This window comes from Ictidomys tridecemlineatus, chromosome 4, assembly GCF_052094955.1.
Source record: "Ictidomys tridecemlineatus isolate mIctTri1 chromosome 4, mIctTri1.hap1, whole genome shotgun sequence".
Classification (NCBI taxonomy): domain Eukaryota; kingdom Metazoa; phylum Chordata; class Mammalia; order Rodentia; family Sciuridae; genus Ictidomys; species Ictidomys tridecemlineatus.
This window is the reverse complement of record NC_135480.1, coordinates 187,459,295-187,474,247: the sequence shown is the minus strand read 5'-3', so window position 1 is coordinate 187,474,247 and position 14,953 is coordinate 187,459,295. Positions and strand designations below refer to the sequence as shown.

The following is a 14,953-nucleotide window of genomic DNA, read 5'->3' as shown; positions in this document are numbered from 1 at the left end:
AGATCCATAAAGAAAGCAACCAGCCCTCGGAGCAGCACAAGTGGATAATGCGAAGCTGACTCAAGGAGCCCGGGCACACAATCTACAGAGGCACCCTCACTTGCCCTGCCCTAGGTAGTCTTCATTTTAACCTCAAGACCCTTAGCTACCATTTTCCCATTTCAAATTGATCCCCTGTAGCAAATATGCAAACACACCCCCTGCTGGGGAAATAACTGCTGGCAGCCTCATTCCCAGGAGGAAAAAGACAAAAGCTGATAAAAGAACTAAAAATGGGGCAATCTGCAAAAGGACAAGGTACTCGCAACACCTCACTGGCCCAGGAAGACATCACTGTACTTACCGTATTGCACCCCAATACAATACTCAGTACTCTGAGCAGTAACACTGGGTCATGGGGGAAGTTGAGGGACACCCTACACTCTCTGTAGCAAGGTAATTCTGAAGCGCTGGGAAAAGTGACCTCATTGGGAAAGGCCCCCTAGAGGCAAGAAGTGGTCCCTGCACTGCCAATCTCAGCCTGGGGCCCCAGGGCTGCAAACCACCTACCTCTGGATGTTATCCTCCAGCTGCTTGACTCTGAATTCATCCTCCTCAGACTGCCGCCGCCTGGCTTCCTCCTCTTCGGCAGTTCCAGCGGGGATACCCTGCAGCAGCCATTTTTCCCGAAGCACTTTGGACTGTGGGAATGAGGGAGGATAACAGACAAGATGACACCTTTCCATCCACATCCTGCTCTCCATCGCAGGGCCTGTCGTTTTAGCTCCGCCCCTCATCAGCTCCACCTGGATCGCTGCCTTCACCTCCTCACTGACTTGGCTCCCCATTTCCCTCCAGCCCAACCTCCAGCGAGTCGCCAGAGAGACTTATTTCCACATTTTAAAAATTCTGTTAAATATTTGCTAAGAACCCACCACATGCCCAGCATTATTCTGGCTGCTAAAACAAAACAAATTTCTGTCCTTTTGCAGCTTCTACTTTAGTCAGGAGACAACAAACATTTTATATACACATAATAGACACTTACACACACTCACACACACATCAGTGTATCTACTTTCCCCCAGATGGTGCTGCTGGGAAATGCAAGGGTTGGGGAGGGATATGGAGGGTGTTGCTATATTTATAGGGTGGGTCCAAAAGGCTTATTGATAGGTTACATTTGAGCAGGGACACAGTACAGAACCATCCACACTCTAATCTGGAGAAAGTGTGGCCCTGAGACAGCTGTTGGTGTCTATTTTCTAAAAAAAAAAAATCAAGTGAACTGTAGAATAAATACCCATGTGATCTCATCTAGATTAAACAATTATAAACATTATGCCATATTTTCCCACGTTTTTCACCAAAGCATTTTAAAGTAAATATCAAACACCATGACATTTCACCCATCAATATTTCAGTATGAGTCTCTAAAAAAAGGACCTTTTTTTCTATGCAATTACAACTTCATTGTAAAATTTCCTAAATCATCCACTGTCTAGTCCAAGTTAAAGTGTTCTTTTAAAAAACTAACCTATGTTGTATCTCTTCTTAAAAACTTTTTAATGACTCCAAAACCTCCCTAGCAGTGGTCCCCAACATTATTAAAAGCATACCCCACCTTGTATAATATATTATGCAGTCCCTATGAGGACTCAGGGCACATGACAGATTTTCCCAGTAACAGAGGCCAGTGAAGGAACAAAAGGAGTAAAAGCTAAGAGATCAGTCAAGGCAGAGTGAGGACTAGCTTCCCTAATTCCTTAGCATCACCTCTGTCAAGAAATTTTCGGCGGTGGGGGAGGGGATAGGATTATAGCTCAGTGGCAGAGCGCTTGCCTAGCATGTGTGAGGCACTGGGTTTGATTCTCAGCCCCACATAAAAACAGACAAATAAAATAGAGGTCCATTGAAAACTAAAACATTTTCAAAAAATTTTTTTTAGTCTGATTAAGTAGGATGAGCAGGGTAAAGGCCAACAGTCAGGGCAGGCAGGCTCAGAGCAAACTTTTTGTAGCTCTAATGAGCAAACCTTGCACAATTCCATAGACTCTCATCTTTCTGTTGGACTGCAGGCTGCTTATTATGAGCCTATACGAGGAGTTTTTTAAATTACCAGTATTTAGTAACAGTAATTTACAGTTCCCTAATGGTTCTGATTCACCATTCTACAGAGAAATCCAGATGCCACTCATTCATCACCGTGGTGACCCTGCCAGATGCACAGTTTGGTCTAGAAACCCTGCATGTCCAGAATGGACCCTTTGTTAGCAATGCATCAGCAGAGGGTGTAAAGCCAGCCATGGCTTTTACTGGGTGTGTGTGTGTGTTGCCATTTAATTATAAATCATTTCATTATAAATCATCGCAGAGATCTGTTGGTCATTCTCACAGCACAGAGAGACAAATTTATAGCAACTGACTTGCAATTTTCCAATACAGGTTTAAAGACATGTAATTTGTTCATATATAAGTGATTGCTAACTGTACTGCTGAAGTGATTGGCCACAGGGTGTACTTTACTATCCTGCCTCACCCAGGAATCATGTGTGTTTGTGTGTGTGTGTGTAGGAGTGGGGTGTAGTTAAGTGGTAAAACATATGCTTAGTATGTATGAGGCCCTGGGTTCAATCCTCAGCACCAAAAAGCACCCAAATAAGATTGACAAAATCGGCAGGCACCACTGCCTTTCTCCCTAACCTGGATAACTACTTTCCAGCTTCTCCAGTAGCATTTCCTTCTTGATAACCAACCCCATCCCTTAGTTCCTTGCAGTCAGTGATGCATTTTTCATTCATCTGTGAGACTGAGTGTGAGGCTGCAGCTGGTCGTAAGCACCTGCTGAAGGAATGACTCTGAACAGCCATGCCCACACGCTGCATTTTAACAAACATAAAAATCCTCAACTAATACACCTAAAAAAGGCCTTTGAGATGAATTAACCCAATCTTTCTCATGTACAGATAAGGTAACTGATGTAAAGCCACTTTTTTTGGTGGGGGGGTATGGGGGAATGAATCAGGGGTATCTGACCACTGAGCCACATCCCCAGCCTTATTTTATATTTTATTTACAGACAGCTTTTGCTGAGGTCGATTTGGAACTCGTGATCCTCTGGCTTCAGCCTCCTGAGCCACAGGGATTACAGGCATGTGCCACCTTGCCCAGCCTGAAGCCACTTTTGAAGGTGACCTAAGCAAACAGTGAGAAGTGTCTGGAAGCAGGTGGGTGGGGGCAGGTGTGAAGGTCAGAGACAAATCAGGACTCACAAGTGTCTATTTTTTGATCAAGTTTAGCAATCCATCTTTCATAATTCTGGCATTGATGTCAGACGTTAAGACTTCCTCACCGCTGCACTATAAAAATATTCATCTGTGATTCATTCTGGAACTTTCATGTTTTGCCTTTCACCCCACCATTCACCTGTAATCTGGCTAAAGCTAACATCGGCTGCCACAGTGGGTGATGGCTGGAATCGGGTTAATCGGGTTAAACTCAGGGTGAGGCAAAAGTTGTGTTTGCATTTTCAATCATTTTCTTGTGCCCCTACCTCTTCCCCTCTCTCCTAACCCTTTTATTCTTTTCTTCCTCCTTTGTGCCACCTTATATGATCTTGGTTTAGTTCTGCAATTTTGTTAAATGATTCCCTTGACATAGGGAGATGCCAACCCAAGACTCCTGAAAGAAGAGAGTTTCACCTCCACTCAAACTGTTTGTGGGGCCAGAGGACACCTGATGGGAAAAAGGAAAAGATGTAAAGTTCCTTTATATGGTGAGCTATGGTTATCTGTTGAATATTTAAATTCAAAATCATTCTTTCACATGTACTAATAACCAAGAAAAGTCTCAAATTAGTGCCAAAAGTTCAAAATAGTAAAAGACTCTTTGCAGCAATGTTCCTGATGCCTTAGGCCAGCTCAGCAAATGACCTTGGTGGGCTGACAATAAATATTTCACAGGGTCATGATTCAGCCTTTCATTTTTTCCCATTCAGTTGTCTCTACAGAAAAGACTGTGGCCTTTAAAATATAACCACCATTTTCATAGCTTGGGTTAGGAGAAAACTCTAGTTGGGGTTCCCTGCTCATGAATAAATCATTCAAAGGCAGCTTATGTATTGAAGCTGCAATATTAGCAATTTGATTCTGACAGTTCTGACGGTGTCAGACAAACCTTTACAAACGTGAAAGTCCCCACGGAGCACAGGTTGCCGCATTACAGAGCTCACACTCTGTGCTGGGACTTTAAACAGCCCAATAAAATAGACAAATCTCTGGCCCTTCAACCAAGAGGCAAAAGGGAATATTAAATTCAGTCTTCTCTGATGTAACACTGTAGTTGATTTATTAAAAAAAAACTCACATGATCACAAATCTTATTATGAAAACAATAAACAATAAATAATTGTTTCCATGGAATAAAAAACCAAGACAGTTTTTCAAAAGAAGAATGTTGATGGCTCTTGCCTTATGAAATATTTCAACATTAAAGAGCCGTTGGGATTAAGCAAGAATGGCACCGGCCCCCGGATGGGCACAGGGAGAGAACAAAGGAATCCACAAACAGTGGACTTGAGAGTAAGGGAGTATGTGATATAGACGACATTTAAATCAGGGAAGGAAAGGATGAATTAATCAGTAAATCAAGTTGAGACAGTGGCTCATGATGAGGGAAACGTAGATTCTTACCTCATACCTTATGGGAAAATAAGTTCTAGGTGGGTTAAAACTACTGAAGTATAAGAAATCTCATAGGTAAATGTTTGAGATTGAAAATCTTCCAAGGATGACATCCAAGTCAGAAAGCATGAAGTAAAACAAGGTTTGTTGTAATTTTACAAAAACCATAAATTTTTGTACGGGAACTTAAAGGAACCCACATGTAAAAATCAAAATAGAGGTAAAGGTTAATGTAACGAGGACTCTGATGTTAATATGATCTCATTTTACTAATAGGCTGGTGAGGCCTGTAGACAAGGGTTACATATCTTAATCTATAAAGGTACCTTGCAGGGAAAGGATAGCAGCATACATCCCATGTGGGTTATATCTAGGTGGGGAAGATGCAGTTGATATTTTCATCTAGGTATATTCTTATACGTTTAAATTGAGTTTTTGCAATGACCACACATTTCTTCCTTTTACAATAAGCAAGAATAATCCAGCAACCAAAATTGCTTACTGGTTCTATTTGTGTTTCTTGGGAATTCCTACATCATAAGTATTAGTTACTAAACAGAGCTAGGCATCTTCTAAAAAGAAATCTGAGGCTGGGTACAATGGTGCATGCCTGTCATCCCAGTTACTCAAGAGGATGAGGCAGGAGGATCACGAGTTCAAGGCCAGTCTGGGTAACTTAGCAAGACCCCGTTGCAAAATAAAATAAAAAGGGCTGGGGATATAGCTCTGTGGCAGATCATTTGCTTAGCAGGTACGAGGCCCTGTGTTCAATCTCTAGCACCACTAAAAGAAAAAGAAAAGAAGGAATGAAGGAGAAGGAAAGGAAAAAAAAAGTCTTAAGTTTAATTTGGCCAGAAACTAAAATATCTTCAAGGTTTCCTAATCACTGTGGTGTAGCAGCTCATGTTTCAACATTTCATACTTTGGTCCTTCTTTGCATTAAGGAGTTTGCTCACATGTATAAAGTAATGATATTCCACTCCTTGAAGCTACTGTATATGCCTAAATATTGCAATGAGCAAATATATAAAACAAACATCAAAATGTCAAAACTATGTGCCTTGTATTCTATTTATTTGCTTTGACAAGAGACCAGTGAATCTGTCTAAATAATTCATATCTCACTGCATGACAAGAAGTGTCCATAGACTACTTGATTCTCATATGTGATTTACATATATGGAATATGATAATTATATGAAGAATATAAGAATTACGTCTAAATAAAAAGGAAACCAAACTCTAATGGTTTTCCATTTTTCTTTGTACTAGAATATTTTTTTTCCCTTCAAGAGCATCTGGGATTTTACAAAATTAGTGAAATTGGTAGTAATTACTGACATATTTCCTAATATTTTCTACTTAAGAAACCTACAATAATCACTGTGACAAGTCTCCACATGGTCTAAACTTTCTGGAGCCCATAGAAATATAGAGTGAAAAGACAGTGGTGACAGCAATTGGCATCTTTCTAAGCAAATCATCAAAAGGAAATAGTTGGCTCAAAGAGAAGAGCGTCCTGGGAAGAACCTGATCTTTGGAAGCAGACAGTCCTGGGGTTTAGCCTGGGCTCCCTTGCTTACAGTCTCTGTGTCCTTGAGCCAATTACTTGACCTCATGGATGTATTTCTGTACTTGTGGGATGGGGAGACCAACATCCACCTGGTGGTCACTATTGAGGACAGGCATTTAAAGTATCAGGCACATGCTGGGTATTCAAAAAATACTACCATAGAGGGTAGATAAGAGGTTCCCAGGCTGCTGTACTGCCAGGACAGAGCTGGCTGGCTCTCCTCTGAGGCTCCCGGAGGAGGAAATACAACCCCAGAGAATCTCCTTCCATCCAGGGGTGAGGCCACCAAGCTGGAAACCAAACGATTACAGGGAAGATGACTCACACTAGTCAAGTTCAGTCAACAGTCAATTGATTTGAAGTGGAACCCATTCCTTTCTGGTGTCTGAAGTGACCTCATCCCTCCATCAGGCCCTCTCTTCCTTCTATCAAAATAATGCAACTATTTTAAGGAGGATGGACTCAGATCAAAGAGTGGCAGGACCAGGAGGGAGGCGTCCCCTGGGCCACAGTGAGGCCTATGACTCCTCTGGCCTTGCCAGCAACCCTTCCTCCCCAGGCACGGAAGCCCAGGACCTTTCAGAGCTGGGGGTCTCTCTCCAGCTGGTACAAGACACACTGTCACCTTTGGAACCTCTAAGCTCTCCTTTTTATTGTTCAAGGCTAACAATCCATCCTCATTATGTCCACACAAGCTTTCCCCAGAGAGAAGACAAGCCAATGCACTGGTCTCCACTTAACTGGATTCAGTCACCTCTAGTCCTCCCACTCCAGATTTCTTGATAATGTGCTGGGTGCACCCCTAGATAGCCAAACTCAGGAAGAACTATCTGATTCCCTTGTTTCCAAGCCCCTGAAAGAACCTCATTGCTTACTCCTGCAAAACTCAGGCCTTTTTACTATTCTGTCTGTTGACTGGATGGATGGGTAGATGATGGATCAACAGATCAATGGAGGCACAGATGAAGAATGGACAGAACATTCTAACACTGTGATGGACATAGGCAATGAATGAGTCTTTGGTATCTCGTTTGGCACCCAGAAAGATGAGAAGTGGGACAAAAGGAACCTGGTCTTATGACATATGTTCACTGCCTGATTTTGGATTCAAAGAATGCGAGAGCAGAGATGAGCCTGAAGCTGGAGAGGAGAGAGGCTGTCTAGTCAAATCAGCGTCTCTCACCCATTGGGCTCAGCTCACCTTTTCACCAAGAGTTCACAGACGTTTTAGTACATGTCAGCCTCTTACCGAAGTGAATTGACTAACTGACTGTATTCTGAGCAACAGATCCTGCCCTGTCCAGACTGACCTTGAGCAACTCACTCTATTCTATCAGTGTTTTAAGTCCCCCTCTCTGGAAGAAGAGGATACTAATTTTAGTCTCAATCTTCCCTTGGGAATGTTGTCAGGAAAGAGTAACAACATATGGATCTTGTCAGGTCCTTACTTGAAAATGGATTTTCACAATGGACCGCATTCTCGGTATCATGCTGCGTTTCTCCCTTTTAAGCACAATTCTCTGGTTCAGGTTACTGGTAAACTGATAAGCATGCAAAGCAGATATAGGTCATGCTGCTTTTTGAAATCACCCACCAGCTTGCTCATGATTCTCATTTTGAGGATTCATTTAGCACAACCCTGTTTTCTAGAGAGGAATAGGAAATGCAACCATGAAGGTTCACTTTGTTTTAAAAATGTCCAAATAATCCCTACTTTGCATCGCCCAGAGACTCAGCACCACCTTCCCAATCAGCCCCCGAGCAAAGCAATTCTATGTACACAAGGTCATGGCAACTTCTCTGGAGCAGAAGGTCTTCCTTAAAAAAAAAAAAAAAAAAGCCCAGGAGCAGTCCAAAGCAAGCATCCACTTGTAGATGGCCATGGAATGTGGTCACTTTATCCTCTGAACATGAGCAAAGCAACATTCAGCCACCAGTGGAGTCCCTGTGACAGTGACAGAGCTTTCTCCTGGGCTGTAATCAATTATGATGCTTAAGAGCATTATGCTTTAGAGAGAAATAAATAAATAAAACAGCTCTTTCTCTCCCTCTTTCTTTTTAATACAGTGCAAGGGAGACCCAATCCAGACAAATAAATCCAAAAGCCATTTTTGGCCAACTGCTCATTTTAACAGAACACTTGTAAAATTGCTAAAGTAGAAATGAAATAGAAGAGTAATCTGCAATGCACAGTGTTGTTCTTTCCTCAGATCCCAGGGCTTTATCTCCCTTTGCTCCGTGTCAAGAAAGATATTAACATTTTTAATTTTTAAAAAAAGTGCATTTGGAGCCTCTGAGCAAAGGCACAGGAGCAGCAGCCCCGGACCATGTGGAGTCTGCTCTTCCAATGTCTATATATAGCCACCACATTTCACAGGCACACACCACCCTGCACCCCATCCACATGCACACTGTGATCTGAGGCTTGCAGAAATCAGAATGCTGTGACGATGCCCTGAATCTCAGAAATCCACAAGAAAAGCCAAGAGATGGTTTCCCGATTGAATGAAAAAGGCTGGTTCAGCCGTTGCAGCGCCTTGGCGGCAGGGCAGGCTCTGCCCAGCTCTCCCGAGTGTGATCTGCATGGCTAATAATGGCACAGGTTCCTGGGATCAGCCGCTTACCTTGGAATGCTGCAGCAGGAGTACCTGCTCGTCGAGCTGCTGTCGTTTGCCTTCTATTTCCGTCTGCCGCTTTCTTTTTTCCTGAAAATAAAAAGAGAGAGAGAAAGAGAGAGAAAGAGAGAGAGAGAGAGGCTGTCAGAGTGGGTGGGTGTTGGCTCTAGGAATGTGAAGGCAGGGAGCAGGAGCAGGAGCGGCACACATCTGTGCAGACACTTCCAAGAGATGCTGGGCACACACGCAGCGTCACCTGCCCGACCGTTGCTGGGTGTGTTGCAGGCAGCAGCCTTCTCCTAACATGTCTGCGGTGGGCTCGGCCAGTGGGAGAAATTCTCCTCACTCAGCCAGACTGCAACGATTTAATCCAGAAGAAAAGGCGGTTTCCACACACGCACACGCACACGCACACAGCCCTGTGCTGTGCAGTGTTAATTTGGAGACAAAGAATAAAAATCTCAATCCAAAAGACACAGGTTGTTACAAACTGGGAACAGGAGGGAATTAAACAAGGGCAGAGGGACCCCAGGGTCAGATTTCTTTTAGCAAAATCATATACATAAATAATATGCTGCAATTTCAAATTTGGTAGGACAGATTATCTAGTGAGGCATCCCAAACAACGTAAATGAGAGAAGTTATCTTTGATCTTTGCCTAAAGGAGCCATAGGGGGGAAACGTTTCCTGGGGGCGGGGCTCCCTGAGGTTTTGATAAGTATGAATCTGAAATCTGTCTGCATGGCTCCAATTCCCAGCTCTGTATTTGTTACCTGTGTGGCTTCTGGTAAGTTCTTTCACTTTCCTGGGTCTCAAGTAGAGATAACAACTCTACCCAAGCCATATGGTTGGGATGTGGATTAAATGAGAGGATATATGCAAAAGGACTAGAACAAGGCCTGGCACACCGTAAGCACTCAATCATCGTTATTTGCTAATATTCCTATAGTCACATGTTTGCTTCCAGGGAGGTAATTATTGCCTAGAAACTGGTTTTAAAGGGATGTGTTTCCCTGGCATTCCCACATCCTTTCCACTAAGCATATACTGCATTTTTTTTTTCCTCCGCCCTTCTCCAGTGCGGACAACAAACATCACAGGAATGTGGTTCATAAGAATAGAAAGGCCTTCCCCTATGAGAGCTTGCTTATTTATATTTGGCTTAACGTGTACAGGAGGATTTATAGAGCCATGTACAGCACTGGACCATTCTCCTTTGCTCACAGATGCAGGAAGACATTACAGCACTGTCTTCCTGGGGAAGACAAGGATGCCAAAGTCTGGCCACCCACTCCGTGGATGGAAGCTTTTCTCTCATTGGAATGCCATGTTTCTGAGATGTGACTGCACCACAGCTGTTGGAATCAATGTCCTAATCATGTGTGTTAAAGCCAAGGTTTTCCACGCAATGAACAGACTTTGAGAAATATTAGCTCTTTTTTTTTTTTTTTTTGGGTGGTGGTGGGGGGAGGAGATGCTGGGAACTGAACCCAGGGCCTTGTGCATGCAAGGCAGGCACTCTACCAACTGAGCTATATCCCCAGCCCAGCATTTGCAGGAAAATGGATGCTGAAGTAAGCCAATCCCAAAAAAACAAAGGCTGAATGTTTTCTCTGATAAGTGGATGCTGATCCATAATGGGGGGCGGGCAGTACATGGGAAGAATGGAGGAACTTTGACTGGGCAAAGGGGAAGGAGTGGAGAGGAGGGGGGATGGGGACAGGAAAGATGGTGGAATGAGACAGACATCTTTACCCTAGGTACATGTGTGACTGCATGTATAGTGTGACTCTACATTGTGTACAACCAGAGAAATGAAAAGTTGTGCTCCATTTGTGTACAATGAATCAAAATGTACTCTGCTGTCATGTATAACTAATTAGAACAAATAAAAATATGTGCAAAACAACAACAGAAAAGAAATATTAGTTCATAATCCTGAGTTACTAGAATATAATACCTAAGTCAGGGATAGAATCTCCCTGCCAAAGTGAGACCCATGACTATCTTAGGAACTTATCATTCACCAAGGAACTCCAACCAATGGTGCATAATTGATGCTACCTAATCGCAGAGCATGTCCAAGAACAGATAATAATATGACGGTAAATGGGGAAAGTAAGGCCCAGTGGGAAGAGCACACCTGACCAGCATCTGAAAGGCACCACATGACAAGGCAAGAATGTCCAGGACCAGCTGCCATCTCCAGTCCCAGGAATTCTCTAGATGAGGTTATCGGACCTTATCTCTCATTGCTATTGACTATCAAGATATACAATTTTCCTACATTTAAATCCAGAACAAGATATAGTATGTTACAATACAAGATGCAGATCACAAATGTTGACTGAGTGCTAACTACACATCTTGTCACTTCCAAGACTTTCCCTGGAATTCCCACCTCTGTGCATTCACTCATATGCAAAGTTCTCACTCCAGAGTTGCCCATTGGAATAGTGAATCCAAGTGGGAACAATATTACCAGCTGGACTCTGTAGTGGACCTGTACATGCTCAAGCAGTAGACTCATCAGGGATCCCCGTAAACTGATATGGTCAAGGTGGATGTAGGTTGCAAGTTAGTCCTTGAAGAATGGGTAGGATATAGGTACATGTCGATCAATGGGCAGCTCATTCAAGGCAAAAAGAACTATGTGAGCAAGAGTAGAAGTGCTATGCATGTTCCAGAAAGAATGAGGAGGAAAATCTAACTGGGAGAGAATCAAAAGATTAGCTAAAACTAGGCCCATTGATGATTAGATCATGAAGTCTGAATTGTATTGTACAGACACTGCCCTATCTTTGTAAGGTTCTCAGCAAGAGCATGATATGATATTGTATTTTGGGAACATTAATCTAGTGTTGGTATAGAGGAAGGGTGAATAGGGGTTGGGATACTTTTCCTGTAAAAGAAACGTAAACATGTAGGTTGTATTAATATTTCCCCTAAGGAAGCACCTAACTGGATTCAAGTTCTAAACAAAAGAGTTGTCAACATACACAACCAGGCCGTGCCATTGGCATGTTCCCATCTGTGTTTGACTCAGCGAGACCTTGGGTTTGGCATCAACAGCAGAAGAGGATTCTTTTTTCAGATGAGTCCCTTGCACAGTGATGGGGTTAGGTCCCGAATCCATTCCTAATTGGGTAAGAGGTAAGAAGGCAATCAACCTCTGTTCAGAATCAGGTACGAGTCCAAAAAAAAAAAAAAAAAAAGAATTATGTATAAGTCAAATCATGGTAAACTTGAGTAGGACCCCACTGAGGAACACACCTTTGGTCCTTGACATTGGCCTGATGGATGGCTGAGTTCTGAGCTGTGCTCCTCATCTGGCTAGCCTGCTATTTCCCAGACATCTCCCTTCCTTAACTAAGACAAACTCAGTGACTCTTGGGCCCTTCTTTCTCATCCACTCCAAAGCTCTTGGATTCCATCTCCGCTTTGAGGCCCAGGTCCCCGTATTGAACTAGCAACCTTTCAGGGCATCCCTCCAATTCAACACATGCAATCGTTCTCTCAGTCATCCCTCGCTGGCTACCTTCAGGCCCATTCCTCTTTCTACGTTCTTCATCTCAGCAAATGACCCTACTCAACTCAGATATCTGTCACCCTAGACATTCATCTTATTGAAAGGCAGCGTCCGTTGATTCTGCTTGCCATTTTCCTCATCTTTTGCCTCCACACTGCCCTAACATTCCCCTTTATCTCCTGCCCTGCCCATTGGAACTGTTCCTCATCAGGACCTTTTACTCCCCAGTGAATTCAGCTGCTTGCATTTCATCTTCATCTGGATGACTGAAGGCATTTCCTCACTTATCTTGCCTCCACGCCTTGCTTTCTCTAAGCCATTTCCCACACTACTGCCAGAGTGACATTTTAATACTGAAGTCTGACCATCTGCATCCTTTGCCTAAAGCCCACGTGTCTCCCCACTGACTATAAGACAAAGCAATGGCCATTGAGGCTCCTATCTCACAGCCTCATCTCCAGCTGTGACCCCTGAGCCATATGCTCCAAGCTCAATAAGAGCTTGCAGTGTCGAGACTTGCTAGGCTGGGCTCATGTCTTCCTGCCTTTACTCTTACTGCTTCTTCTAATACTAATGGATACCTCTTACTGCTTCATTTGACACACACTATTCATCTCTGACAGCACAGCTTAAATATCAATGAAGTTATAGTGACCACCTGTCAGTTTTGATCAGTCTAGTCTTCCTTCCCCTGGGAACACTTCTACTCTCACTGTAAATGGAGTTAGTGGGAATGCTAGTTGTGGTCAGTCACAAATACCCCAGCTCATCCTTGTCACCGGGACTTGCACCTGAACCAGTTTAGGCCAATCATACTACCTTATCCCCTTGCAATAGTGACTGCTCCAAGGAGAGGCTCAGTGACCCAAGTGAGACCAACAAGAGATATTCTAGGGTCAGACGCATAAATATTTGCATTTAAAAAACTCTCCCTTCCTACTAGGGTTAAGCTGAGATGATATGCATCTGAATGGCAATTTTCCCAAGCCACATAGAAAAAAAGAACCTATGTTGGAGAAAATATGGTCAACGCAAAGAGAGAAGTAAAGTTTCAAGACAGAGAAAACAGGATCCTGATACATTATTTGGACCCAAGATCTAGTCACGCATAAAGTTAGTTCCATCGCTCAGCTTCCTAAATTATCTATATTAATAAATCCTCTTTTTGCTTGAACTAATTTGACTAATGTCTTTATCACTTACAACTGAAATGGTACCGATAAATAGTGAAGCCTTTCCTGCTACCTTCAAAGAGAGCTCCACACTCCCCCCTTTCTCCCTGCTCTGCATGGGCTATAGATTTTCCACGTTAGTATCTTGAGTACTTCACAGTTACACATCTTCTCCATCAGTCAAACCATAAGCTCCGGAAGGACCAGAATCTGGGCTGATACATCTCTAAAGCCTAGAGAGAGTATTGCATAATGAACACATGTGTATTTCTAAATTGTGTGTGGTGTGTGTCTGTATCCCTCTTTCAAATGCAAATCTACAGCCCATGCAGAGCAGGGAGAAAGGGGAAATCATGGAGGTCTCTTTGGATGGAGCTGAAAGGGCTTCACTATTTATCGGTACACTTTCAGTTGTAAAGTAATACAGACATTAGTCAAATTAGTTCAAGCAAAAAGGAGATTTATTAATATAGATAATTTAGGAAGCTGAGCGATGGAACTAACTTCATCCACACTCATGATTTCGATGGTGGCAAAATATATTATTGAAAACACATCAGCCATCCATCCTTGAAACCAGAAGAGTCCTCATGATGAAGACATTAATCAACATGGAATAGATAGGTCATCACTGTTGCTATGCATACAAGAACAGAGTTGGAAAAGCTACTTCTGGGGGAAAAAAATCATGGAAAGCTCATTGTGGGATGAAAGAGGGGGTGGGGGAGTGAACATTGCAGGGAAGAGTGTAAGTCCCTGACAGTAGCAGACCACTGGGAGGGGGAATACGTCCCGTCCCTCTAGAGACATCTGGAACGAAGTGATCTCAATCCATTAGAAAGGTTTCCAGATCCCTCCACGATCCGGGAGGCCGTGCAAGCCACTCTCGTTGTCTTTCTGTAAATCATGTATTTTCCTGGCAAGCATTTTCTGGAAGCATTGCAACACTATAAACACTGCAAACTATTAGTATAGTAAGGAGCACACACTGTTCAGATGGTTTAAAACTCTGATGGAAGACAGGTGTCCCAGGAGTTCAGGGAGCTGTCTCCACCTTTGGGCTGGTGAGACTCCCTCTCCTGCTGTCACCTGGGCATTGGGAAGTGCAAGGTGGTGACCGGGCATGGGGTGGGGGTTTCTCCAGCTGAGCTTGTGAGAAAAAGGGAGAGCGTAGAAGAGGCTAAGCAGGGAGGGCAAAAAGAGGCAGAGAAGTGGCTTTTCGTTTCCTTCCTGAAGCTCCATTCCGACGACCCGAGTTGATACCCAGGATCTCAGGGCACAGCAGACAGCAGGAACCAGAGGACCTACTCCAGGCACTAATTGCCAGTAAGAGCTTGGAATTTAGGTAAGAGGAGGAAGAAGAAAAATACATGAAATGGTAAATGCTGCCATCTTACTTCTTC

The 14,953-nt window shown here is 43.3% G+C and overlaps 1 protein-coding gene across 4 annotated transcripts in view; it reads right to left on the bottom strand.

The window, feature by feature from the left end:
* Positions 1–14,953, bottom strand: part of Palm2akap2 (PALM2 and AKAP2 fusion) — a 457,555-nt gene that overhangs the window by 254,185 nt on the left and 188,417 nt on the right. For all 4 annotated transcript variants that reach the window (XM_040286143.2, XM_021729378.3, XM_021729379.3 and 1 more), the window contains 2 exons: positions 8,859–8,939; positions 550–680 (listed from right to left, as the gene is read on the bottom strand). In XM_040286143.2, coding sequence (XP_040142077.2) covers positions 550–680; positions 8,859–8,939 — 212 coding nt within the window. Of the gene's footprint in view, positions 1–549; positions 681–8,858; positions 8,940–14,953 lie in introns of those variants that run through there.